The sequence below is a fragment of the Podarcis erhardii genome (assembly GCF_964252035.2).
Source record: "Podarcis erhardii genome assembly, chromosome: 2".
NCBI classification, from domain to species: Eukaryota; Metazoa; Chordata; class Lepidosauria; order Squamata; family Lacertidae; genus Podarcis; species Podarcis erhardii.
The window spans coordinates 126,954,131-126,981,483 of record NC_138498.1 but is presented as its reverse complement, the minus strand read 5'-3'; the positions used below and the strand labels follow the sequence as shown (position 1 = coordinate 126,981,483).

Below are 27,353 nucleotides of genomic sequence, written 5' to 3'. Positions count from 1 at the left end.
AGAGCCTGCCCTCCCCGCCCCCATTGGCCCCAAGGAGCCCAGATCTAGGTCTGAGCAAGTGCCTTGGGCAGCTGAATAGGGAGATCCCAAACCCTGGAGGACCCTGCTCTCCTCTTGCTTTCCATTTGGGACGTGGCAAACATTGATCCGGGGAAGAGTTCAATCTGGACCATCCTGGACATTTATTTGTTCATTTCAGAGATCCGGGGATGATGGGCTCTATTTTGCTGTCACCATCTGCAGCGATCCTGGAGCCCAAGAAAGCAAAATCTCTCACTGCCTCCATCTCTTCCCCTTCTAGTTGCCAGGAGGTGATGGGACCAGTGGCCAGGATCTTCGTTTTTTTGGTGCTGAGCTTCAGACCATATTTTGCGCTCTCCTCTGTCACCCTCAGTAAAAGGTTCTTTAATTCCTCCTCACTTTCTGCCATCAAGGTTGTGTCATCTGCATATCTGAGGTTGTTGATATTTCTTCCGGCAATCTTAATTCCGGCTTCAGATTCATCCAGCCCAGCCTTTCGCATGATGAATTCTGCATATAAGTTAAATAAGCAGGGAGACAATATGCAGCCTCGCCGCACTCCTTTCCCAATTTTGAACCAATCAGTTGTTCCATATCCAGTTGTAACTGTAGCTTCTTGTCCCACATAGAGATTTCTCAGGAGACAGATGAGGTGATCAGGCACTCCCATTTCCCAACCCCCCTAACCGTTATATAATGGCATCCCGGTTACATGTATTCCCCTTTTCCCAAAAGTTGCTCCAAGAAGTTTTCCTCAGCGTTTGACCCACGTTGAGCCTGGAGTGTCCTAGGGAACCTTCTGCCACTGGAGAGTCAGGCTCAGGCGCCTTCTCCTGGCAGCTCATTCAGAAGACACCCCTGAAGCTGAGGCTCTTTTGGGACAAGGGGAATACATATAACTGGGATGCCATTAAATAATGGGAAGGGTGTTGGAGGGAAGGGTCTCCAGCCAGCCTGCCCCTTATTTTGAATTGGGGGGGGGATGAGGGGCTAAGAAAAGCCCTCCCTGAAAACCAAGCGGGGGGGGATGTGAGCAGGTGGAGGTGCTGATTTCTTCGTATTTGAGAGTTGCTGCTTCTCAAAATGGTGCTCTTAATGTGGGGAGGGGGTTGGAGGTGGCGTTGAGCTTGACTTGCCCGTTTGGGACCCAGGAGGAAAGGAGGGCGTTTCTTATTCCAGAAAGAAGTCTGACAGAGCTGACTCCGGACTCCAGTTCAAAGGAAGAGGGACACCTGCCATCCTTTCCGTGTTTCCTGCCAGAAAACCAGTTTCTACTGGGTTCCCAGAACTATCTGACCCCATTTCCCACCCCAGAGCAGGGCTGGACCAATCAGAGGCCTCTCCATTGGGCAGCTGGCCAATCCCCTTTCAGATTCCCCGGGGCCTCCTCCTCTCCTTCGCCCGGTTTCCTGAGGGAGTTTTCCCCCTGATTTTCCCTCATGGCTGCTCCCCCTCCCAGCTTCTCCTTCATTCGCCTTCCTTCTCTTCCTTTTCCTCCCCCCCCCCATTGTTTGGCCTGGCAGGCCCAGGAGGAGCCCATGGAGGCAGTAGGGCCAGGAGAAGGGGTTTCCCGCCCTTTTCCGAAATAGGAGGGAGCGCCATTTTGTTTTTCCCGGAGGCCCCAGCCGCTCCCAGAGACGCCATGGCTCCCCTGTGGGCCTCGGGGGTCCCACGCTCTCGGGGTCTCTCCTCCCGGCTGAAGGAGGGCGGCACCTTTGGTCCTCAGCCGCCTTCCTGCCATGATGGCTTGGCCTCCGCAGGGCAGCCTCTCTCCTCGCCATGTTGGCCCCACGGAGGAGGCCTCCCCGTTGGGAGACGAGGAGGGAAAGCCCCTCTCTGTCTCAGAGGCCCAAGGAGGAGAATAGTAATACAGTGGTACCTCGCGTTACAGACGCTTCAGGTTACAGACTCCGCTAACCCAGAAATATTACCTCAGGTTAAGAACTTTGTTTCAGGATGAGAACAGAAATTGTGTGGTGGCGGCAGCAGGAGGCCCCATTAGCTAAAGTGGTACCTCAGCTTAAGAACAGTTTCAGGTACTTTCAGGCAGAAGTCAACTTCTTGCCTCAACTTGGAGGCTGTCAGGGCATTAAAGGCGGAAGTCCAGGCACAGCTTCTCTTCTCAGGCCGATGTTCCGCCAGTGTGGTGTAGCGGTTAAGAGCGGTAGTCTCGTAATCTGGGGAACCGGGTTCGCGTCTCCGCTCCTCCACCTGCAGCTGCTGGGTGACCTTGGGCCAGTCACACTTCTTGAAGTCTCTCAGCCCCACTCACCTCACAGAGTGTTTGTTGTGGGGGAGGAAGGGAAAGGAGATTGTTAGCCGCTTTGAGACTCCTGAAGGGGAGTGATAAAGCGGGATATCAAATCCAAACTCTTCTTCTTCTTCTTCTTTCTAGACATGGTGGTCAAATGCGGAACTCCATTTCTGCCCCTTCTTCCCTCTCCTTCCTGGACTGAGTTCTGTCCCTGGCGGAGTCAGACTTGGGGGGTTCCTGAGTGAGGGGCCCTTTCCCTCCCCCCTCTCAGTCCGCCCCCCACACCCAGGGGGTCCCCTCAGCCCTCCTTCTTGGGGGTCTCCCTCCCCTCCCCCCTCTCAGTCCGCCCCCCACACCCAGGGGGTCCCCTCAGCCCTCCTTCTTGGGGGTCTCCCTCCCCTCCCCCCTCTCAGTCCGCCCCCCACACCCAGGGGGTCCCCTCAGCCCTCCTTCTTGGGGGTCTCCCTCCACTCCCCCCTCCCAGTCCGCCCCCCACACCCAGGGGTCCCCTCAGCCCTCCTTCTTGGGGGTCTCCCTCCGCTGCCCCCTCAGTCCGCCCCCCACACCCAGGGGGCCCCTCAGCCCTCCTTTTTGGGGGTCTCCCTCCCCTCCCCCCCTCAGTCCGTCCCCCACACCCAGGGGGTCCCCTCAGCCCTCCTTCTTGGGGGTCTCCCTCCGCTCCCCCCCTCAGTCCGTCCCCCACACCCAGGGGGCCCCCTCAGCCCTCCTTCTTGGGGGTCTCCCTTACCTCCCCCCCTCAGTCCGTCCCCCACACCCAGGGGGCCCCTCAGCCCTCCTTCTTGGGGGTCTCCCCCACTTCCCCCCTCAGTCCGCCCCCCACACCCAGGGGGTCCCCTCAGCCCTCCTTCTTGGGGGTCTCCCTCCGCTCCCCTCTCAGTCCGCCCCCCACACCCAGGGGGCCCCTCAGCCCTCCTTCTTGGGGGTCCCCCTTCCCTCCCCCCAGCTTCTCCCCTTGAACTCCCGCCTGACTCCTCTTCCTCTCCTCCCCACCTTCCCCTCCAAGCTCCCCCCTCAGAAAAGCCGCCTTGCATTTTCCCGCCAAAAGGGCTGGCTCCGCCCCCCGCTGGCTTGGCAGCCAATCAGAGCGAGGCTCCAGCCCCCCCAGGGGGGAATGTCTGAGGGACTAAGTCCGCTGACTGGCCTGGCTCTGCTGTCCATCACAGGCCCAATCGAGGGGGGCATCCGGCAGCTGCCGTATATCTATATACCACCTACGTCTATCAATTCCCTATCTATATTAAACTATTATATATATAATATGTACATAGCTATGTATGTATCTATACATAAGAGTCCGGCACAAAACTGCCCTCATTCAAGATGGCCGCGGGCCCTTCCTCCCGGCTGCCCTGACCCAACATGGCCTCTCCCCTTTCTCAGAGCGCCTCCTAGGCCTCCGCGTTGGCTTCATTTCCGGGACGGCCCCCCTCGCGCGGCGATTGGTGGAGAACTGGGCGCTCTGTGCGCGGCGATTGGTCGAGGCGGAGGAGGAACCCGGAAGAGCCGGCTGCCTGGCTTTCCTCGTGGCTTTGGGAGAGAGAGGAGAGAGGCAGCCATGGGGGAAGGAGGGGCAGCCGGAGCCCCCAAGCAGGTGAGCGGGGAGCGGGGTTCCCCCTGGGGGTGGGACAGATGCCCCTTGGGGGGCCCTGACCATTCGGGGACTCTGGAGCCTGGATTCCTCCCTTACTCCGCGTCAACACTATCTTTCCCCTTAATTTCTCATGAAGTTTCCTGATACCAGAAATACCATATGCCTTATACCATTTTCTAAAATTCTATGATTATCCCTGCTGTGTTTTATTTAATGGAAATTGAGACTGGTTTCCTAGGTGAAGCTTTTTCCACATTCTAAACAGTCCCTTGCAGGAAATATTTCATGGAAAATTGGATTCACCACCTGAATGAAGCTCTTTCTACATTCCAAGCACTGATCTGGTTTCTGACCTGCATGAAGCTTTTTCCAAACACTCCCCTGGATGAAGTATCTCATGGGAATTGAGAATGGAGCTGCGAAGGAAGCTTTTCCCACATTTCAAGCACTTATTTCTTCCCCCGTTATTCTTTCATGTGAAGTGAGGCTCTCCTTGTGAACGAAGAGCTTTCCTTGATGGGAAGTGGACTGGGAGCTCCGACTAAAGTTCTCTCCACACTCTGAATACAGTGGTGCCCCGTAAGACGAACGCCTCGGAAGACGAAAAACTCGCTAGACGAAGGAGTTTTTCGTTTTCTTAGCCGCTTCACAAAACACATCTCCCTATGGGCTTGCTTCGCAAAACGAAGCTTGCCCCACAAGCTCCGGGGATAGCGGGGAAGCGCAGCACCTCTTCCCCGCTGTCCCCGGACCTCTTTTGAAGCAAGGGGCGGCGGGGAGAAGATCGCTTCTCCCCGTTTCCTGCCCCGCAATCTCCGGGGACAGAGGGGAAGGCGCGCGGCGCTTCCCCTCTGTCCCCGGACGGTCTCCACAGGAACGCATTGATTGATTTTCAATGCATTCCTATGGGAAACCGTGCTTCGCCAGACGAAAAACTCGCAAGAAGAAAAAACTTGCGGAACGAATTAATTTCGTCTTGCGAGGCACCACTGTATTTATATGGTTTCTCCATTATGTGGATTTTTCTTGTCTCCTTCCTTCTTCCTTTCCAACTCACCACCTACAACCCACAGGGAGTACTATTAATTAGTTAATTATTATAATAGCCTCAGGAATAGTCTGAAATGACTGAAGAATGCAAATGACTGCTTGTGAAAGAGGAAGAAAGGAGGGGAGTTACTGCCTTTTTTGGCTGGTATTAGCTAACTTATTTATGGGACCCGGAGATTCAAAAAGCCTGGCTCGTTCCAGGGATGGATTTAATTTGGCTCAGTCATGGAATCTTCTCCATCTCCAAGCTCAATCATTTCTTTGCTCAACCAAAAACAGACAGATGCCGAAAGGAAAATAGAAAATTTGACAGGATGTACCTCCACCTCCACGTCCTCAATATCTCTGAAGCCTACATGGAAGAAGGGCTGCTGAGGGGGGTCGACTGGATGGCCTTTGGGGTTCCCTTCCAGTTCTGGGATCGTTCGGTGCTTTAGCAGGCCATTCCTGCTAAAGTTGAGGGACAGAAAGTGGTGGAGAGACAGAAAGTTGACGTCTTTAAAGAAATCCCATTTAAACTAAGAGTCAAGAGAAGGGCAGAAATGACGGGTAGATTAAGGGGAAAAGACAAGAGCGACTTTGAAAAAGAATGAGGGCCGTTTATATTATATTTGCAGAAACAGAGAAAGTCAATAGACTTGATGGCAGGATTTAAACAAACATTCACATTATTAGCATTAGAAAACGTTTAGAAGATAATGAAATATTACGATGTATTTCTTTTTATTTTTATGTTTTTAGGCTTGATGTTATGTTGTTAATAACTTTATCTGTTAGGAGTTACCAAAGTGGGTGAAAAGAGAAACAAACCACAAGCAGAAGTTGGGGGAAGCCCTGGAGGGGAGGGAGGGAGGAATATATAGTGAATGTTAAGAAACTGTATGTAATGAATGAAAAAGAAAAATGAATATATATTTTTTTAAAAGAGGTGGGGCTGGATGGCCTTTGGGGAGCCCCTTCTGGCCCTTTCCTTCTGTGTCTCCAGGACTGGGACCTGGGTGCTTTTCTCTGCTCCAGGCCCTCTTCAAATCGCCCCCCCCCATCTATTGATTTTGGCTGCCCCCCCCCCAGAAGGCATCTATTTGGAGCCCATCCTCTCTTCCGCCTCACGAAACGGATTCTGGGACACGTAGTTTATCCTCTCTAGCCAGTTTGTCCTATGTCCTTTTAAATGGGTGGGTGGGTGTGTGTTTTGGAAGCGGGGGGGTGTGTGTGTGTGTGTTTATTGTTTTGCTTTCTTCATGTCCTTCATATATGCATTTTGCGCCTTTTGTCTTGTATTTCTATGCTCTGAGCAGCCCCGCGGTCTTCGGATGAAGGGCAGTATGCAGATTTAATGCATGAACAACAATTCTGCAGTTCCAAGCACCCTAAAACTAGAGTTCCCAGGGGTCTGGTGGGGGGTGATCATGTGCTTTATCTTTTAATCTTTTTTATTGATTTTCCAATAAAAAACTTCCAATTAATATATCCAATCGTTATACTCCAATTAAAATAAAAAACTCAAAAAAATCCAAATTATAGTTCAAATTATAATTATTGATTTTTTGGAGCTCCCCACGGTCTGGATCTCTGAAGCATATCTCCACATCTCAGTCCTGATTCTCCTCGTCGTTTCCATATTTTCCACCTCTCAATTTTGACGCTTTATAATTCTCCGTCGCTGAGTCCACGATTCTCAATCATGTACTTTCATCCGTCGAATACAGCTTTGGTAATATAGATTTTTCCAACTGGCGTGTGCTTTCAATGCATCTAGAATTCCTTTGCAATGTTGTCGGTTCCGTCAGGCTAGCTCTGCGGTTTTACTTGGCCTTTTGCTAGTTTCCTTGATTGTCTGACCCCAGATAATCCCTCTTTCTCTCCGCCGCCCCAAAGAAAAAGAAGGTCGTCAGGAGATACTGGGAGGGCGATGCCCCCCAAGCCGACCCAGAACAGAGTGGCGCTCGGGGTGCCAAGAAGGCGCGGCAGGATGAGGCCTCCCCAAGGAAGCCGATGGGTCCTGGCAGGAAGAAAACCATATCAGGGGTACGGTCCTCCTTTTTCTTTACATTTCCAACATTTATTATTTGTCTTATTCCTTTTTCGCTAATTTCACAGGTGTAATATATGAAACATTGCAAAGTAGAGAAAGAATAGAGATATTAGTTGTGAGATTTAAATGCAATAGTGAAAGTAAGAAATGTAAATTAAGTGAATAGATTGGAAAATTTTCAGGTGTGATTGATGGAAGTAAAAAAAAATTGTACAAGATATAAAAGTATGTTTAATTACTGTTGAAAACGATATGTTAACACACACACATATATAGAATATCAGGGGTATGTTCCTTCTTTTTCTTTACATTTCCAACATTTATTTTTTGTCTTATACATTTGGGCTAATTTCACAGGTGTAATATACGAAACATTGCAAAGCAGAGAAAGAATAGAGATATTGCTTGTGAGATTTAAATGCAATAGTGAAAGTAAGAAATGTAAATTAAGTGAACAGATTGGAAAATTTTCAGTTAATTTTTAAATTTTTATTGGAAATTTTATTTACAACATAACATAACCCCCCCACCCCCCCAGTACAGAAATACAATAAGCATAACATACAACAGTACAAACAACCGAACAAGAGACTTCCTTTATCCTGTGTCTGGACTCCTTATTTACTTCTTATAAGCTGTTTCCTTTATGAATAATTATTTAGGTTTTTCTCATTATAACATAAATATCCACAAAGTCTCCTGCAGACATTAATCAAAACAAGTCCAGGAATGTATTTTAGGGCTCTGTTTTGTGATGTGTTCTCTGCATTTCAACCATGCTTTTTGAAAATCTTGTCTACTGTGATCTCTAATTTGAAAATTTTCAGATGTGATTGATGGATATAAAAAACCAACTGTATAAGATATAAAAGTATGTTTAATTATTGTTGGAAATGATACGTTAAAAACATAATTTAATTAGTTTTTTAACATATCATTTTCAACAATATATCATTTTCATATATCATATCATTTTCAACAATATGATATATGAGAATATCAAGAGTGTGAAGGGAAGAAGGCCTGCATTGCAGGAGGGGGGCGGCTAGATGGCCTTTGGTGGGTCCCTTCGAATTCAGGAAATCTGGGGAAGGGGCTGAATCTTTTTTGGGGGGGAGATACAACATGCCCCCAATTCCACGTCCGCCTGGTTCGCTCTTGGGCGTTTGCTGCAATCCCTGCCTTCCAGGGATTAGATGGCCCCTGGGGGGCCCCTTCTGACGCTGTGATTCTGTGATTCCTTCCAGAAGGTGGACCCGTTTCCTGGCCCGGCCTCCGTCAGCCGTGAGCAAGTGCGCAAGTTCCAGCGAGGAGCCGGGGGCCAACTGGTGAGGCGCTTTGGCCTTCCTGGGGGGGCGGAGATGTTCTCCCTAGGCGTGGGGGGGGGGAGCTGCGGGCCACCATCATCTTTGACCCCCCCCTTTTCCCATGTCCCACAGGGGACGGTGTCCAACAAGCGCCTTAAGCGCCAGCTGGCCAGGCAGGAGGAGAAGGCCCAGGCAGCAGCCAAGCAGGCGGCCCGGATGGAGATGCTTCTCCTGGAGGATGCTGGGTAATGTAGTTTCTGCACCTGCATTTAAGAGGCTGTTGGGCGGTGGGTGAGCCTTGGTTCTGTAGCTGTCAACTTTTCCCTTTTCTTGCCAGGAATCCTATTCGGAATAAGGGAATTTCCCTTAAAAAAAGGGAAACGTTGACGGCTATGTTTGGTTCAGTGCAGGCAAATGGTGCCAAGAAATCTTCATTTACTTAAAAAAAAAAAATTCTTTAAAAAAACAAGATTTACTTTATCGTTTTCAATTTTACAACATTTATATAAATTACAGAATTTAAAACATATTTAAAACATATCCGACTTCCCTTCCCACCCCCCTTCCAAGGCTCGTTTCATTTTCCTTTTTTGCTTCTTATTCTAATTAATCCTTATTTTTTTCTCTTTTTAAGTTGCCTACAGTGATTTTTCAAATATTCCACAATTTCCCCCCATTCCTTTTTTTAAAAAAAGTTTTTCCCTTCCTAATCTCTTATCCTTCCAGTTAAACTAGTCATTTCTACACATTCCATCAGTTTCTCTGTTGGTTCTGCATCTTCCTCCTGTTTCTGATCACAAATCGTCCGGGCTGCAGTTGTTGTGTATAGGAATAAGATTTTCTGATCTTTGGGTACCTCTGGACCAGTTACTCCAAAAAGAAAAGCTTCTGGGTTTGTTTGTTTTTAAATTAGAAGATTTATTCAACATTTTTTTCAGTTAATTATAAATCATTTCCCTGAAGGCTTTGACACTTCCACCACATATGATGAAAGGTATCTGATTCTGACTTGTACATCTTTGCTGGTTTGTTAGACGTTAAATGCCACCTATACACCTTTTTCATATAGTAGTAGTACAGTAGTTATTATTATTATTATTATTATTTATGTATGTATACCGTGCCCATTTGGCTGGGTCTCCCCAACCACTCTGGGCGGCTTCCAACAGGATATTAAAAACACAGTACAGTAAAACATTAAAAACTTCCTGAAACAGGGCTGCCTTCAGATGTCTTCTAAAAGTCAGATAGTTGTTTACAGTGGTGCCCTGCAAGACAAACGTTTTGGAGGCGCTTCGCAAAATGAATTTCCCTATGGGCTTGCTTCGCAAGACGAAAATGTCTTGCAAGTTCCTGCGGGGTTTTTCCCCTCCCCCCCTTTTCCTAAGCCCTAAGCCACTTATCAGCTGATCCGCTAGGCCGAAAAGCCGCTAATAGCGCTAATCCCCTAAGCCGTCAATGGGCTTGCTTCGCAAGACGAAAAAACCGCTATACGAAGAGCCTCACGGAACGGATTAATTTCGTCTTGCGAGGCACCACTGTATCTCTTTGACATCTGATGGGAGGGTGTTCCACAGGGCGGGCGCCACTACCGAGAAGGCCCTCTGCCTGGTTCCCTGTAACTTGGCTTCTTGCAGGGAGGGAACCACCAGAAGGCCCTCGGTGCTGGACCTCAGTGTCCGGGCAGAAGAATGGGGGTGGAGACGCTCCTTCAGATATACTGGACCGAGGCCGTTTAGGGCTTTAAAGGTCAGCACCAACACTTTGAGTATAGTGTTCTCTCTCTCTCTCTCTCTCTCTCTTTTTGAGAAGATTGAAAAATGTTTATTGAATATATGAGGGGAAATTGTGTACACTTGAAAATGTTGGCAGCATAAAGATAAATTCAACAGTGTAAATAAGTTTTGATGGATGTAATAATGGAATACTGAGTGGCTTAGTTTTTGTAAAATATGCAGGGCTTTATGGAACGCAAAATGAACCATGGAAAGAGAAGAAGGAAGTCATTGGTATTTTAAGGAGGTTTAAATAATAATAATAATAATAATAATGCACTGATGGGGAAATCTGTTGGGCTTAACTTAAGGCTTTGAAAAACGAGAAACGCAGTGAAACTGAAATGTCTAGATTCACCCACCCCTCTCTCCTTTTTTTTTTATATATATATATATTTTATATTAGGAATTTCAACAATTAACAATTTGTCAAAAATACGTCATCCTCATTTCCCTCCTCCGAATAAAGTTCTCTTTTAGTTTATAACATGCCGCAAGTTTTAAATCCTTCTTCCATGGTCTCTCCCATTCACGTGTTTCAATATCCCTTGCCTAATGAACCTTCGTTTCCTGAGAGGTCCGGCATCATCGCTGCCTCTAACCATAGTGGGCTGTTGCCTCCGGGGTGCAACTCTGCCTCACTTTCTCCCTCTGCCCCGCCAGGTTCCTGGAAGGAGATGAGGGGGAAGACACCTGCACCATCGCCCAGGCCGACATTGCAGAGGCCGTAGACCTGGCCGCCAGTGCAAAGGTAGGCAGGGAGGGGACAATGTGGGGGTCTTGAGGAAGGGGACCCCCTTCCTCAATGTGGGGACCCCCTCCCAGAGCCTGACCCCGGCCTGCTTTCCTCTCACCAGCATTTTGAGCTGCGGCTGAACCAGTTTGGCCCATACCGGGTGGACTACACGCGCAACGGCAGGTGAGTGAGCAAGAGCTGTTTGGCGGTGGAACGATCTTGTAGCATTCCCAAAGCAAAGGAAGGATTGGACTCTGATTAATAAAATACACACGAGGCTTGACCAGCAAGACTCTGGGAGGAGTGCCAATAATAATAATCCTCTCTCCCCCCCCCCCCCGCCCTCAGCCCAGGTCGTTTTATTCACAAAAGAACCCTTTACACAGTGTTCGTAAGAACCAATCAGATTTCCTCTGAGCATTTCCAAACCCCTACGTAGGACAAAGTTGGATCAGAAGAAATTCTTTTAACTACAAAGATACTATTTCCTACTTGAGCATGCATAGTAGTTCAGAGTAAATAAAATAGGAATAAAAGGAGGAATGCATTCAGCAAAACCCCGGAGTTCATAAATGGGAGAGACAGGATGGCAGTATTTGCCATCTCCTTGTGAACTCTCTTCCTGGCCCTTAAGGTCTATCTACATCGAAGTAACCTACTATCTTTATGTACTGAGGATGCCTGATGAAGCAACTGGCCTGTGTTTCAGAATGCTTATACGTGCCTGTCAGGCGTAGAGAAAGCAAATGGCCGAGGTGGAGAGGCCTGGGCGATTCGATCAGAAACGATGGTCAATGAATCAAACCCAGTCAATGCAATGCCTTCATCGTGGACACAATGGCTTGCTTCATTTTTCATAATTCCTCATAGCAATCCCACCTGACCCCCCCCCCCCGGATATTTGCACCCCTACAGGTCTCCCTCGGGAGGTGGTGGGCTCCCCTTCCTTGGGCGGCCCTCTGCCGTGTATGATTTAACTGAGATTCCTGCCTTGGGGAATCCTCCTCTTCCTCCTTCGCAGGCATCTCCTCCTGGGGGGCCGAAGGGGCCACGTGGCGGCCCTCGACTGGCACACAAAGGCCTTGATGTGTGAGATCAACGTCATGGAGTCCGTCGCAGATGTGGCGTGAGTGGCAAAAACGCGTGGGGGTGCCGTGTTGAGTTTTTTGGGGGGCAGGCAGGAATTGCATATCGATTATCAATCAATTGGGACGCAAGTGGTGCTGTGGGTTAAACCACAGAGCCTAGGGCTTGCCGATCAGAAGGTCAGTGGTTCGAATCCCCACAACGGGGTGAGCTCCCGTTGCTCGGTCCCCACTCCTGCCAACCTAGCAGTTCGAAAGCACATCAAAGTGCAAATAGATAAATAGGTACCGCTCCAGCAGGAAGCGTTTCTGTGCGCTGCTCTGGTTTGCCAGAAGCGGCTTAGTCATGCTGGCCACATGACCCGGAAGCTGTACGCCGGCTTCCTCGGCCAATAAAGCGAGACGAGCGCCGCAACCCCAAAGTCAGCCATGACTGGACCTAACAGTCAGGGGTCCCTTTACCTTTACCTTTATCAATTAATTAGATTTATATACTGCCCTTTATCCGTAGATCTCAGAGCAGTTCCTTTTCTGTCCTCCCACCCCATTCCTCTTGTCTCTCTTCCCAAGCCACTTCCTCCACGGTTCAAACGTTCTGCCGTTGGCAAGTACCAGCGACAGCTTTGCCAGGTATTCCTGGCACTCCTGTCTCCACATTGCAGGGCAAGGGCAAGGGTTTCCCATTTTTCCGGTGAGGTTGTCGCTGCCTCCCCCCAGCTCAGAGATGAAATCTCAAGAGTCGTACCTTGGAACTTGAATGCCCCAACTTCCGAACAAAGCGGCTCCCGAACGATTGAAACCCGGAAGTCAGTGTTCCTGTTTTCGAATGTTCTTTAGGAACCCAAACGTCCGATGCGGCTTCTGATTGGCTGCACGAGTTTCCTGCAGCCAATCAGAAACCACCCCTTGGTTTCCGAACGTTTTGTAAGTCGGACGGACTTCTGGAACGGATTCTGTTTGACTTCCAAGGTATGACTGTGAATGCATAGTCTGCTTAGGGAAGCTGCCCCTCTCACGAAATTTCTTTATGACTATGATTAGTACAGTCGTACCTCATGTTATGTTTGCTCCAAGTTGTGCGTTTTCAGGTTGCTTCCCGCAGCGACCCAGAAGTACCAGAAAGGGTTACTTCTGGGTTTCACCGCATGCGCAGAATAATGTCACGGGCATGCACAGACGTGTGTTGTCTTTTTTTCTGGTTGCGAACTGGCCTCTGGAACGGATCCCGTTCGCAAGCAGAGGTACCACAGGATTGTGGTTCATTACATTTGCATTCTGCCCTCCATCCATAGATTGCAGGGCGGTTCACAACTTAATTCAGGGCAGCCTTACCGCTTCTCACTGGCTCGTAGCTCCTGCCCGTAACCAGGCTGCCTTTGTACAGTGGTGCCTCGCAAGACGAAAAGAATCCGTTCCGCGATTCTCTTCGTCTAGCGGTTTTTTCGTCTTGCGAAGCAAGCCCATTGACAGCTTAGCGGATTAGCGCTATTAGCGGTCTAGCGGCTTTTAGTGATCAGCTGTTAAGCGGCTTAGGAAAAGGGGGGGGGAAGCGGAAAAAAACCGCGGGGACTCGCAATATTTTTTCGTCTTGCGAAGCAACCCCATAGGGAAATTTGTTTTGCGAAGCGCCTCCAAAACGGAAAAGCGGGTTTAGCGGGTTTTCCGTCTTGCGGGGCACCACTGTACCTGTCCCTGGTTCTTTCTGTTTCTGAGCTGCGACGCCTCCGTTGCTGGGGGTTGGGCTAGATGACCCCGAGGTGCCCCTCCCGACTGAGCCCTTCTGTTCTCCGCCCTGACGTCACCTTTCTCCCCAGGTGGCTCCACACGGAGACCATGTTTGCGGTGGCCCAGCGGAAGTGGCTCTACGTCTACGACAACCAGGGGGTGGAGCTCAACTGCCTCAAGCGCTTCCACGGGGTCCAGCGGATGCAGTTCCTGCCCTACCACTTCCTCCTGGCCACAGCGGTGAGGAAGGCCCACCGGGGCTGCCCGATTGGGGGGGGGGTTATCTTCCTCTCCTGACCTCCAACAATCCCCTCTCTCTGGACCGTTCAGCAGTAGAAGCTGTTCAGTAGAGGTTAGGGGTGGGGACCATCTGCCAGCGACGCTTTCCCTGCGATTCCTGCCTTGGGGGGGCGGGTTGGGCTAGATGACCCTTGGGTCTCCCTTCTGCCTCTACGAAGCTGTTATTCTATGCATCTGTGCAGGGTCTTACCACCTGTGGATTCCCCTTTCCCTCCTTTTGAGAGAACAGTCGTACCCTGGAAGTCAAACGGAATCGGTTCCAGATGTCCGTTCAACTTGCAAAGCACGGCTTCTGATTGGCGGCAGGAGCGTACTGCCGCCAATCAGAAGCCACGCCGGATGTTTGGCTTCTGAAAATTGTTCAAAAACTGGAACAATCTTCCCCCTGTTCTTTCTAATGTTGCAACAAATGAAACCAATTTGAAGGGGGGGGAAAGGGTTACGTGGAAAAAAATACGAGAGAGAGACATTGCACATAGCTTTGTAAATCAAGAAAATCTTTAATAGAAATACATTTAAAAAAACTAAAAAAAACCCCACTGGAACAATTACTTCCGGGTTAACAGCAGCAGCAACATGTTATTTATACCCCACCCATCTGGCTGGATTTCCCCAGCCACTCTGGGCGGCTTCCAACAAAAGATTAAAAATGCATTAAAACATCAGTCATTAAAAACTTCCCTAAGCAGAGCTGCCTTCAGATGACCTTTAAATGTCATATAGTTGTTTATTACTTTGACATCTAATGGGAGGGTGTTCCACAGGGCGGTTTCAGTTACTCAGGAGCCGAAAGTTTCGAGTTCAAAGGCATTCGGCTTCTGAGGTTCCACTGTAGTTTAATTGACCAACGGAAAACACAAATAAAATGTGAAAAAGGAAAAGTAGTAGTAGTAGTATTCTGATTGTTATTATACTTGTACCCTGCCCATCTGACAGGGTTGCCCTGGCCACTTCACAGCTTCCCACAAATATCATTGGAAGAGCTGACAAGGACAGCCGTCTTTCAACTCATCTGATACATAGGTGGTGCTCTTAATTCCTGCGTGTTGAACCTCCTGTGTTTCGTATAAATGAATCTCAGATATACATGTCTGGGCAAAACCCACGCCTGCAAGTAATCCATTCTCAGCTTGCGGGAGTCACCACCCAGGGATTAAATATGTGGCAAGCATCTTTAGCTAGGTGTGGGAACACCTTGTGAGAAAAACAGGCGGCGGACTTCAGTCAGTGGCTGAGGTCCAGCTTCGAGGGCCTTCTGGCGGTCCCCTCCCTGCGAGAAGTGAGGTTGCAGGGCCTTCTCGGTGGTGGCGCCCTCCCATCAGATGTCAAGGAAATAAAGAACTATCTGACTTTTAGAAGGTATCCCCATTTAGGGAAGTTTTTAATGTTTGATGTTTTATTGTGCTTTTAATATTCTGTTGGGAGCTGCCAAGAGTGGCGGGTCTCCCAGATGAGCGGGGCATAAATACTATTATTATTATTATTATTATTATTATTATTATTATTAATTTTACTGACAGGTTTGAGCATACACAGTTACAGGTATTTACACAATCTCCTGCTAGAGCCCTGACAGGGCTACTCCTTTAGGCAGAGACTTGCCCCCTGGCTCGCACAGCAAAACACACAGCAACGTCCAAATCCTGGTTGCAGGTTCAAACTTAGCTCCAGGCACAGCCCAGCAGCAACCAGCAGAGATTTCATGCGGCAGAGAGACGTTGCTGGCCTGGCTCCTCTTCTGTTAGCCGGGACAATCCCATCCTGGCCGGATGCCAGTGGCAGATTCAGCAGTTAGCATGGAGATTTGGGCCAGGTGGAATCCCCCAGCCATCTTGCACTCGCAACGTATCCAGGTGCAAGCAATCTAGATGCCCCGGCACCATGATTTTCCCCGGGCCAAGAATAAATCTTCTCCCGCAGTGCGGAGAGGCGTGTACGGGACCCCTGCTGAGAGGGCCTCCACGGTGGCCGGACAGACAGTTTTGCAGAGTTAGCAAAGCTGTCTCCATGGCGCAGTGTCCGGGGCAAGGCGAGGATTGTTCCGCCTAACCCTCCTTTTGTGGGTTTGGTTGCGACTGTGGGTCGGGCTGGCCAGTCTTGGGGTGGGGGAAGGTCAGGACCCTCTCCTAAATAAGAACTGCCCCCCCCCACCTGACTTGATCTAGCACCTGGTCTCTCCTGGGTGGGTGGGTGCCTTTGCCCACAGAAAAGAGACCCCCCCCTTGGATGCGAGGGTCTGTTTATTACAAAGCTCTCTCCTCTGTTTTTGTGTGGCCCCCCTCCCAGAGCGAGACGGGCTTCCTGCAGTACCTGGATATCTCTGTGGGGACGGAGGTGGCAACCATCTGCACCAAGGGGGGCCGGCTGGGGGTCATGGCGCAGAACCCCTCCAACGCCATCGTCCACCTGGGACACAGCAACGGTGAGACTCCCACTGCGGCGGGTTGGGCTGCATGGCCTCTGGGGGTCCCTTCCAAGCCGGACATTCTGGGCTCCTGCGAGCAGGACTTGTGGGGCAGGAGGGAGGTGGGGGGGCGGTTGTCGCTGGTGTTTAGCCACTGACAGAAAGGGAGGGAGCTGATGGCAGGAAGGAGTAGCCCTCCCTCCCTTCCCAGTTTGATCTTTTCTCCCCCCCCCCAAAAAAATATAGGCACAGTGACCCTCTGGAGCCCCAACGTCAAGGAGCCCCTCGTTCGGATGCTCTGCCACCAGGGGGCCGTGAGGGCGTTGGCGGTCGACGGCTCTGGCACGTGAGTGAAATGATTATTTTCATTTGCAAAATGCGAGTCCTGCTCTCTCTGTCTGGGGCGGTTTCTCCACCTTCCGTCTCCCCTTGGCTGCCAGAAACCGTCGGCGTGTGACGGCGGCCACAATCCTGTGTTACGGAAGAATCTAGGTGCGAGGCTGCTCAGTCCCTGCGGAATAAAGGAAGGAGTCCAGCACCCAACCGGAGCAAATAGCTGTAGACCAAAGTTGATTGCGCAACAGGTTCAAAGAGGAATTTTGAACCCCAAGGATGGGGTGACAAGGGCTTTTTAAAGTTGTTGCATATAAAAGCAATTTAACATCTTGCCTATTAATATCCTCACCTGTAATACCAAGTAAAAAATGCTTCTGGTTTTTTTAAAAATGTATATTTCAACATCTTTTTCATCTCATTATATATGATTTCCCAGAAGTTTTTTACTTTCTTACATTACCACCACATATGGTGAAATGTTCCTTCTAGGACAACTCTGATCTTAAACCTCCACTGTGTTGTGGGACCTCTTTGGGAGAAGGAAAGGCTCGGGAGAAAACCCGACACAATTCCAGAGTGGGATCCCTAAGGCGGTTGGTTGGTCTTCTTCTGCCAACTCCTGCTGCCGTCTCGCTCTGCTTTCCTTTGGACCACATCAGCCAGGCCATGAGGGGGGTCTTGTCATAACAGTGTCCTTTTAAATCTCTCAGCGGGATCGGGGTTACGGCTTTGGCTCGTTTCGGCTTCGTTCGGCATTGCTGTGTTTTGCGAACTGCCCTGCGAGTGCAAATTCAACAATAACAGCAAATAGTAAATGACGGGAGGTGTGTGCAAATGCAATAAATTGCGATAGCAAAAAAATCGTCAGCAGCCGAAGGAGAAATCGAAAACGGGCCAAAACACACGGCAAAATTGAGGCACGCTGGGCTGTGCGAGAACGCTGCTTGCGGGGGCCGGATTCAAGAGGCAGGGAGTTCCCAAGTGTCAGTGGTGGCACGCCGAAAGGATTTATTTCTATTCCCCACCCCTTTTTAAAGTCATAAATAAAGAAGAATATAAATGTGCACCCCACCCTGGAGACCATTCCGTTGTAACTATCCAACCTCCCAGAATTTCAGCACCTCTTGCAATGGTTTGACCCCTTTATTCCCCTTAAGTGTGGGAATAAAACAGCCTTCAGCTGCCAGCAGAACAACAAGGCAGGAGCCAGTCTGGGTTCCCCAGGCAGGGAGTTCCAAAGTTGCTTGGGTGGAGCCACCACCAAGAAGGCCCTGTCCTGCCCAAGTCTTCCTGGGAGGGTGGTGGGACCAAGAAAAGCCCCCCCCCCGAAGATCTCAAAACCTGGGCAGCCTTATAAGAGGGAATGCGGTTTTTCAGACAGCCTGGACCTAAGTCATTGTAGCATGTGGAACAAATGGGTACCCAGTGGGGCTGTTCGAGGGAGTTGTTTGCTCCCTACAAGATTTTTAAAGAGGGGGGCACACCCCAAGACAAAGAAGCCCCTTCTCTGGCCACTCAGACAGTGTTTTCCCCCTTTCATTTATATATATATATATATATATATATATATATATATATATATATATATATATATATGAGAGACCATTCCATTGTGACAATCTAGCCTCTCAGAATTTCAGCACCTTGTGCGATGGTTTGACCCCTTTTCTGTTTTAACAGTACGAATTCTGCAAACACTTTCTGTATCTCCTCCTCAAAACCATTCCTCCTTTGTATTCCCCGTCTTACCTTAATGGCACATGTTATTCTATCATTATTAGCTATAGATTTAGATTTAGAACCTCAAAGCCAAAGTGAGAGCATTTGGGTCAAAATTAAGGGAGAGAAGAATAACAGGGACCTCATTGTGGGAGTTTACTATAGATCCCCAAGCCAAACGGAGGACATAGATGATGCCTTCCTGGAACAGATGGCCAAGCATGCAAAAGGAAGGGAGATAGTAGTAATGGGGGACTTCAATTACCCGGATATTTGCTGGATGTCAAACTCAGCCAAGAGCATAAGGTCAAACAGATTCCTCACTGGCCTTGCAGACAACTTCATTGTCCAGAAAGTGGGAGAAGCAACAAGAGGAACAGCCATTTTAGATCTGGTCCTAACCAATGTTGATGACCTGGTTAGTGGGGTAGAAGTGGAAGGATCATTAGGCGCGAGTGATCATGCTCTTCTGAAGTTTACTATACAGCGGAAAGGAGCAGCCAAGCATACTAGGACTCAATTTCTTGACTTTAAGAAAGCCGACTTCATAAAACTTAGGGAAGTGCTAGGTGAGATCCCATGGACAGTAATACTAAAAGGAAAGGGAGTTCATGATGGCTGGGAGTTTGTTAAGAGGGAGATAGTAAAAGCACAACTTCAGGCAATACCAGTGAGACGGAAACATGGAAGGTGCCTAAAGAAGCCAGGGTGGCTATCTAAAGAACTTTTAACTGAGTTAAGATTAAAAAAGGATGTGTACAAAAAATGGAAAAGGGGGGGGGGACCACCAAAGAGGAATTCAAACAAATAGTCAGCACGTGTAGACACAAAGTCAGAAAAGCTAAAGCACAGAATGAACTCAGGCTTGCTAGAGAGGTTAAAAGCAACAAAAAAGGCTTTTATGGGTATGTTTGTAGCAAAGGGAAGAACAAAGAAACCGTGGGGTCACTCAGAGGAGAAGATGGTGAAATGCAAACAGAGGACACAGAAAGGGCTGAACTCCTCAATGCCTTCTTTGCCTCAGTCTTCTCCAATAAAGAAAACAATGCCCGACCTGAAGAATTTGGAGCAAATGATTCAGCAGAGGAAACACAGCCCAGAATAACTAAGGAGATAGTACAAGAATACTTGGCTAGTTTAGATGTATTCAAGTCTCCAGGGCCAGATGAACTGCATCCAAGAGTATTAAAAGAACTGGCAGATGTGATCTCAGAACCACTGGCAGTCATCTTTGAGAATTCCTGGAGAACAGGCGAAGTCCCGGCAGACTGGAGGAGGGCAAATGTTGTCCCTATTTTCACAAAGGGGGAAAGAGAGGACCCAAATAATTACTGCCCAGTCAGTCTGACATCAATACCAGGGAAGATTCTGGAGCAGATCATTAAGCAAACAGTCTGTGAGCACCTAGAAAGGAATGCTGTGATCACCAATAGTCAGCATGGATTTCTGAAAAATAAGTCATGTCAGACTAACCTGATCTCGTTTTTTGACAGAATTACAAGCCTGGTAGATGAAGGGAACGCAGTGGATGTAGCCTACCTTGATTTCAGCAAGGCATTTGACAAGGTGCCCCATGATATTCTTGTAAAGAAGCTGGTAAAATGCGGTCTTGACTATGCTACCACTCAGTGGATTTGTAACTGGCTGACTGACCGAACCCAAAGGGTGCTCATCAATGGTTCCTCTTCATCCTGGAGAAGAGTGACTAGTGGGGTGCCACAGGGTTCTGTCTTGGGCCCGGTCTTATTCAACATCTTTATCAACGACTTGGATGATGGACTCAAGGGCATCCTGATCAAATTTGCAGATGACACCAAACTGGGAGGGGTGGCTAACACCCCAGAGGACAGGATCACACTTCAAAACGACCTTGGCAGATTAGAGAACGGGGCCAAAACAAACAAGATGAATTTTAATAGGGAGAAATGTAAAGTATTGCACTTGGGCAAAAAATATGAGAGGCACAAATACAAGATGGGTGACACCTGGCTTGAGAGCAGTACATGTGAAAAGGATCTAGGAGTCTTGGTTGACCACAAACTTGACATGAGCCAACAGTGTGACGCGGCAGCTAAAAAAGCCAATGCAATTCTGGGCTGCATCAATAGGAGTATAGCATCTAGATCAAGGGAAGTACCGTATTTTTCGCCCTATAGGACGCGCTTTTTCCCCTCCAAAAATGAAGGGGAAATGTGGGTGCGTCCTATGGGGCGAATACAGGCTTTCGCGGAAGCCCGGGGAGCGAGAGGCTCTTGCTCTCCAGGCTTCAGGAAGCTCTGCGCAACCCTCCGGAGCCAAGCCGCGCCGGCCTCCGGAGTGTCGTGGAGAGCTGCCTGCCCTCCCGGGGTCCGCGCAGCTTTGCGCGACCCTCCGGAACCCGGCGCCAGGCCGCGCTGGCCTCCGGAGGGTTGCGCAGAGCTGCCTGCCCTCCCGGGGTCCGCACAGCTGTGCGCATCGCTCCGGAGCCCGGCGCCAAGCCGCGCCGGCCTCCGAAGGGTCGCGCAGAGCTGCCTGCCCTCCCGGGGTCCGCGCAGCTCTGCGCGACCCTCCGGAGCCCGGCGCCAAGCTGGGCTCCGGAGGGTTGCGCAGAGCTGCCTGCGTTGGGAAGCCTCAGCGCGCCCGGGCTTCGCACAGCTGTCCGCAATCCTGGGGAGACAGGCGCGGCTCCCTAGGCTTGCGGATAGCAGGCTCTTCTGGGGGCTGGGGTCGGGGGCAGCTCGGGCTTCCCCTGCGCCAGCCCCGTGCCTGGGGGGGGAAATAAATTTTTTTCTTTATTTCTTCCCCCCAAAAAACTAGGTGCGTCCTATAGGGCGGTGCGCCCTATGGGGCGAAAAATACGGTAATAGTGCCACTGTATTCTGCTCTGGTCAGACCTCACCTGGAGTACTGTGTCCAGTTCTGGGCACCACAGTTCAAGAAGGACACTGACAAACTGGAACGGGTCCAGAGGAGGGCAACCAAAATGGTCAAAGGCCTGGAAACGATGCCTTATGAGGAATGGCTAAGGGAGCTGGGCATGTTTAGCCTGGAGAAGAGGAGGTTAAGGGGTGATATGATAGCCATGTTCAAATATATAAAAGGATGTCACATAGAGGAGGGAGAAAGGTTGTTTTCTGCTGCTCCAGAGAAGCGGACACGGAGCAATGGTTCCAAACTACAAGAAAAAAGATTCCACCTAAACATTAGGAAGAACTTCCTGACAGTAAGAGCTGTTCAACAGTGGAATTTGCTGCCAAGGACTGTGGTGGAGTCTCCTTCTTTGGAGGTCTTTAAGCAGAGGGTTGACAACCATATGTCAGGAGTGCTCTGATGGTGTTTCCTGCTTGGCAGGGGGTTGGACTCGATGGCCCTTGTGGTCTCTTCCAACTCGATGATTCTATGATTCTATACCCCACACCTCTTTATAGCATTCTTCCATTTTATATTCTGCTTGCCCCTTCCGCTTCCTGGCTATAATAATTCGTGCAGCTGTCAATAATTTTACAAGCAAGTCCTTCCTAGCCTGTGGGCTCGTAAATTGATAATAACGCTACCTCTGGACTTTCGGTCTGCTTTAACCCAGCAATTTCTGTTATCTCCCTTTGCTAATAATTTTCTTTTATTCTTATAGAGGTTTTCAACATATGTTTCTCCCACATTTCCCCCCAGCCTTTTTTTTTTTTTTTTTTTGGAATATTTTTTATTAGAAATTTCAACATAACAATTTATCAAAAACACACCATCCTCATTCCCCCCCATTTCCCCCTCCCCCCTCCCCAAGAAAGAAAAAGCCCCCCTCCCACCCACCCCCAGACCTCCCTCAGCTCTTCTCTCTGGTTTTTCAGCACATTTTATTCTCTGCATATTATAAAATTGTAAAGATCCTTAATTTATCTAACTATGTTAAAAATAATAAATTTGTGTATGTTTATTCAAAACCTGCCAAGGAGTCCAACTCATTTTGTTGTTTCTTTAAGTACTTTGTAAAAGGTTCCCATTCTTCTTTAAAGTCACAGTTGTCCTTGTCACGTAGTTTGTGCGTCTATTTTGCCAGTTCCGCATAGTCCATCAATTTCTCTTGCCATTGTTCTTTGGTCGGGGTTTCTTCGTTCTTCCATCCTTGCACTATTAAGATGCTTGCTGCCGTTGTTGCATACATAAAGATATTCTTAAATTTCCTTGGCAGGTCTTTCCCTACAATCCCTAACAGAAATGCTTCAGGCTTTTTTACAAATGTTAATTGGAACATTTTCTTCAACTCGTTGTATAGCATTTCCCAGAATTTTTTAATTTTACTACAGTACCACCACATGTGGTAAAAAGTCCCTTCTTTTTCCTTACATTTCCAACATATATTAGAGCCGGTTTTATACATTCTTCCTCACTGGTGTTATATACCATCCACACATCATTTTCATGCGCAGTGGTACCTCTAGATGAGAACGGGATCCATTCCGGAGCCCTGTTTGCATCTAGAAGCAAATGTAACCAACGACGGCACGTCTGCGCACGCACGTGTCACTTTTCGACGGTCCGCGCATGCACGTGACGTCATTTTGAGCGTCTGCGCATGCGCAAGTGGCGAAATCTGGAAGTAACATGCTCCGTTACTTCCGGGTTGCCACGGAGCGCAACTCGAATGCGCTCATTCCGAAGCACGTTCAACCCGAGGTATGACTGTAGTTTTCTTTCAGCAAAGAGCAGTCTGTAAATTTTAAATCAGTTTTCCACAATCTTCCCCAATCTTCAAACATTATATTATGACCTATATCTTGTGCCCATTTAATCATGACTGATTTCACCTCCTCATCTTTTGTTTCCCATTCTAGCAGACTACTATATGCACCTTTCAGCAACTTCACTTTCCCTTCTACGACTTCCTGCCTTGACTATTTCGTTGTCCTGTTGTCTCTTTTAATTGATCTTCTTTCCAGTTCAGAACAGGTGCCACGTAGCGCCTATGAGAACGACAGCTCTGCCAACCCCTGTATTTTAGCTGGGCTGGACTAGATGACCCCAGGGGTCCCTTCCTGACCCACAACTCTCTGCTTCCTCTCCCCGCAGCTACATGGCCACCTCTGGGCTGGACCGGAAGCTGCACATCTACGACCTGCGCACCTACCGCCGCCTCCACTCCCTCCTGCTGCCCACTGGCGCCGGGCAGCTAGATTTCAGCCAGCGGGGGCTCCTGGGGGCCGCATGCCAGGAGGTCATCCAGGTAACTGGGGGCAGGCGGGGGGACTCCCCACATTTCCTGGGTGGGCTTCGCGGCTCCATCTCCCTCAAATCCTAAAGCCCAGCCCCACATCCGGCACCGGGTTCTAATTCAGGCAAGGCGGAGACGGCTTGTCGCTTTGGAGCATAACCTGGCAGGCTCTTCCTATGTCCTTATGGAGCCTCCAGGTCGATAACAGTCTACCTTGATTCCTCTGTCCCTGGGGGTATTTGACTCCTATTCAGACAAGACGGGCCCGATTTATTTTTGTGTTCCTTAGCACAACCAGAATCCGCTTGACAAGGCAGTAGTGTGCAGAAGCAATTAAGTTTTTTAAGGGAGAGTATTGTGGGTTTTTATGGTGTATTTTGTGTTTGTATTTTGTGATTTTATGTTGTAAATGCCTTGAGACTCACAGGTATAGGGCGGCATACAAGTTTAATAAATCGTCATCAAGGTATCCTAAGTGATCGTCAGGGCTGCAGCAAGTTGTAGGATCCTGCCCTGAGCGGGGTGGGCTGAATGACCCTCCGGTTTCCCCTTCTATGCTGTGAATCAGCTGAGTTTTGCGCTTTTTGCAAATTGCTTTGAAAAAGGGCTTTTTTTGGATCAGATGGAGGTAAAGCCAGAATCTCAAAAGTCGCAGCCTGCTGGATCAGGCCCACAGTGGCCAGCCAGATGCCCCCCAAATCAGGATTCGAACTCAAGATCAGGACTACCCTGGTCAGCAGCCATCAACCAGCTTCTGCACGAATCTGTTCAATCAAAACCATCCAAGTTGGTGTTTCTCTCTCTCTGACTCTAGTGGGAGGGAGTTCCACAGTTTAACTGCACAGTTTAACCTGTCCTGAATCTCCTGACATTCAGCTCCCTGACACGGGCACGAGTTCGAGTGCTGCGCCAGAATGGGGGGGGGGAATTGATCTCTCCACTTTTCCCCTTGCCTGGTGTAATTGTACAAGTTTCTATCACATCGCCTTTCACCCCGACTGGAAAGCTGCCGCCGTTCGCAGGGGCTTCGCGCCATCCCCACAGAGCCCGGGAGTCCGCAGCCCCCCAAAATCTGTTTTTCTCTCCCTTCCCAGGTGTACAAGGACATTGTCTCCTGCCCGCCCACAAAGCCTTACCTGTGCCACTCCCTTCCACGCCCAGCTCATGCCCTGCGCTTCTGCCGCTTTGAGGACGTGCTGGGCGTGGGCCACGGAGAAGGCTTTGCCAGCCTCCTGGTGCCAGGTAAGGGGGTGGGGGGACGGGGGTGTTGGGATACTGCCGGGGAGACGGGGGCATCAGGCAGGCCCCCAGCCACCGGCTGGCAGCCGGGCAATCACCGGTCTCCCTAGGAACAGCATCAAACAGCGACATGAGCCTCAGATACTTTTAGAGACTCGTGCACGCTCTGTCAGCAGAGTGAATAAATCTTCACACATGGCGGGCTGAGCCATGTGTAAGCACATTTACAGCATTTATTCAGCATAGTTAGGAGCAAAGGAAAAAAAACATGTCTGCTTCCCTTCGTGTCCAGCAAACTGCGACATAGCAGAAGCAACACACAACGGAAGTTCCCAGCAGACTGAGCTGGAAGTAAACAGGCATGTGACACACAACTGTCAGGCCTGTTCCTTTTTAAGGTGGAACGGAACTATATCCTAACGGGGGGACTCGGGGGGTCATCCAGCCCAACCCCCTTGCAGTGTGTCTGTGATTAGCCCAAGGGGAAGGGTGGAGCAGATGGGCTGGGTTTCCCCCCCCCCCGCCTTAGAAGGGGTATTGAGTCACCCCCCTCGGCTTTTCCTCCTGACTCACCCCTTCTTTTCTCACGCCGCAGGAGCCGGGGAGCCCAACTTTGATGCCCTGGAGAGCAACCCTTTCCGCAGCCGGAAGCAGCGCCAGGAGTGGGAGGTCAAGGCTCTCTTGGAGAAGGTACCCAAGGAGGATCGGGGCCCTGTCCTCGCAGAGGCCGGCCGTCTTCTCTTCCTGCCGCGACTCAGATAGGCTGCCCCTGAACTTGGAGGATCCGCAGGTGAAGCGGAGGAGGGCCATCACTTCATCTCACTCTCGTTCCCTCTCTCCAACAGATCCCGCACGAGCTGATCTCGCTGGATCCCGGCCAGCTGGGCACTGTGGACAAGGTCTCCCTGGAGCAGCGGCAGAAGGAGCGGGTTGAAAGACTGGTGGGTCTTCCGGGGCGAGGGGGGGTTTTGGGTGGGGGGGTCTGTCCTGGGGTTGCCTGATGGGGGGACAGGCTGGTAATGGGGGGAGAGACTTGCCAAAAATGTGGCGGCTTTGAGACCCCTTTTCAGAAAATTATACACATATATATGTATGTGTGTTTGTGTGTGTTTGTGCAGCTGCCAATTTGGGGGGTCGTCTTATGCGCTTCGGCAGCTTTATACGCCGGAATCTACAGTAGGTGCATTTTACAGAACAGTGGTATCTCGGTTCCTGAACATATCTGTTTAATAACGGATGCAGTGGTACTTTGGTTTCCATATGCCTTGGTACTCAAACATTGTGAACCTGGAAGTCAGTGTTCCTATTTCTGACCTTTTTGTAGAAGTCGAACGTGCTCTGATTTGAGTGTTACATTGAAGTCTGTCTGTTTTTGCTATTTATTTTGAATTTTTGTGGCTCGTTTTTGTGACTTTGTGGTACCCAGTTCAGCTACTGATTGATTGATTGTGTGGCTGAAGTACATCGTTTATTGCTTTCATTTTATGGATCAATGGCCTCGTTAGTTAGTAAAATTCATGTTGAATTGCTGTTTTTTTGGGGGGGTTGTTTTTAAAAGTCTGGGACAGATTAATCTGTTTTGCATACCTTTCTGCTGGAAAGCGGGCCTTGGTTTTGGAACGCTTTGGTTTTGGGACGGACTTCCGGGATGGAATTAAGTTTGAGAACCAAGGCACCACTGTATTTCCGACTTTTTCCAGGGCTACGACCCCCAAGCCAAGGTCAAGTTCTGCCCCCGGAAGCGGACGAAGGGCCGCGACTCGGCCGTGGGGAGACTCCGGCGCCGGAAAAAGGTGGCCGCGGAGGAGCAGCGCGTAAGTGCACTTCTCCCAGAATCCCCTCTGGTTCCCTTTCTGTTTCTGACTGAGCAGCTGCTGGGAGTCACAGGACTCTGTTTACATTCCAGAGACCTTCCAGTCTCACGGGAAAGGAGACGGGATGTGACGTTAGTGGTTTCCTGTTTCCTTGTTCCTTTGTTCAGTTGCTCTCCGCTCTCACAGGGAGAGGATGCGTAGCTAGAAAATAAAGCATAGCAATGTAGCTCATACTATCTCATCCCTCTGCGTGCTGTTTTGATGCTCTGCTGGGACGACATGCCTGAGGCCTGATCAAAGGATCAGGTCCTCAATTAATCGTCGGGAGGCGATTCCAAAGATGAGCCTTATCATCTCAGTCGAACGGAGATTCCAACATCCCCTCTGCCTCCTTCGCCCGTGACCCCCGTCTCCCCCCCCTCTTCTCCTTTCTGCACAGGCGGCCATTCGGAAGAGCATCTCACAGCGCCAAAAGGGACAGCAGCGACCATGTCCGCAGGCCCCCAAAGCCCCCCAAGGTCAGAGGTCGGCCTTGGACCGCTTCCAGAAGTAGAAACGGGGCAGGGGGCCATCTGGCTAGAAAAGAAGAAGCAGACCCTCTCGGCCCCCCCGCCCAGCGGCAGGACCTGCTGGCGTTCCCTCTGCGAGGAAGAGATGGGGGCTGCGTGGGGTCGAAATCCTCCCCAAAGCCCCTCTGGTTCTTCCTCGATGGCCTTTGGGCGTCTCCTGCGAAGGACCCGTGCTCTTTTTTTTTTG

At 49.7% G+C, this 27,353-nt stretch overlaps 2 protein-coding genes across 5 annotated transcripts in view; both read left to right on the top strand.

Moving 5' to 3' along the window:
- The window catches only part of LOC309334648 (uncharacterized protein), a 193,453-nt gene that overhangs the window by 6,771 nt on the left and 159,329 nt on the right, over positions 1 to 27,353 (top strand). The window lies entirely within an intron of this gene.
- Positions 3,765 to 27,194, top strand: WDR46 (WD repeat domain 46). 3 transcript variants are annotated; one of them, XM_081849228.1, is made up of 16 exons: positions 3,765 to 3,887; positions 6,816 to 6,965; positions 8,220 to 8,300; positions 8,412 to 8,524; positions 10,718 to 10,805; positions 10,912 to 10,973; positions 11,812 to 11,916; positions 13,690 to 13,840; positions 16,187 to 16,322; positions 16,551 to 16,650; positions 23,403 to 23,556; positions 24,639 to 24,786; positions 25,379 to 25,473; positions 25,629 to 25,724; positions 26,484 to 26,597; positions 27,037 to 27,194. In XM_081849228.1, the coding sequence occupies exons 1-16, from the start codon at positions 3,852 to 3,854 to the stop codon at positions 27,148 to 27,150; spliced, it is 1,743 nt and encodes a 580-aa protein (XP_081705354.1). In that variant the 5' UTR covers positions 3,765 to 3,851; the 3' UTR covers positions 27,151 to 27,194. The 3 variants fall into 3 exon arrangements, with proteins under 3 accessions (XP_081705354.1, XP_081705353.1, XP_081705355.1); XM_081849227.1 differs by lacking the exon at positions 3,765 to 3,887 and adding an exon at positions 6,176 to 6,340; XM_081849229.1 differs by lacking the exon at positions 3,765 to 3,887 and adding an exon at positions 6,607 to 6,651.

Bases quoted from the DNA above. Each gene is read 5' to 3' on its own strand.
- WDR46 (XM_081849227.1), top strand. From the start codon at position 6,278: ATGAACAACAATTCTGCAGTTCCAAGCACCCTAAAACTAGAGTTCCCA. The intron at 6,966-8,219 runs GTACGGTCCTCC...GATTCCTTCCAG, and splicing joins GGAAGAAAACCATATCAGGG to AAGGTGGACCCGTTTCCTGG. The intron at 25,474-25,628 runs GTACCCAAGGAG...TCTCTCCAACAG, and splicing joins TCAAGGCTCTCTTGGAGAAG to ATCCCGCACGAGCTGATCTC.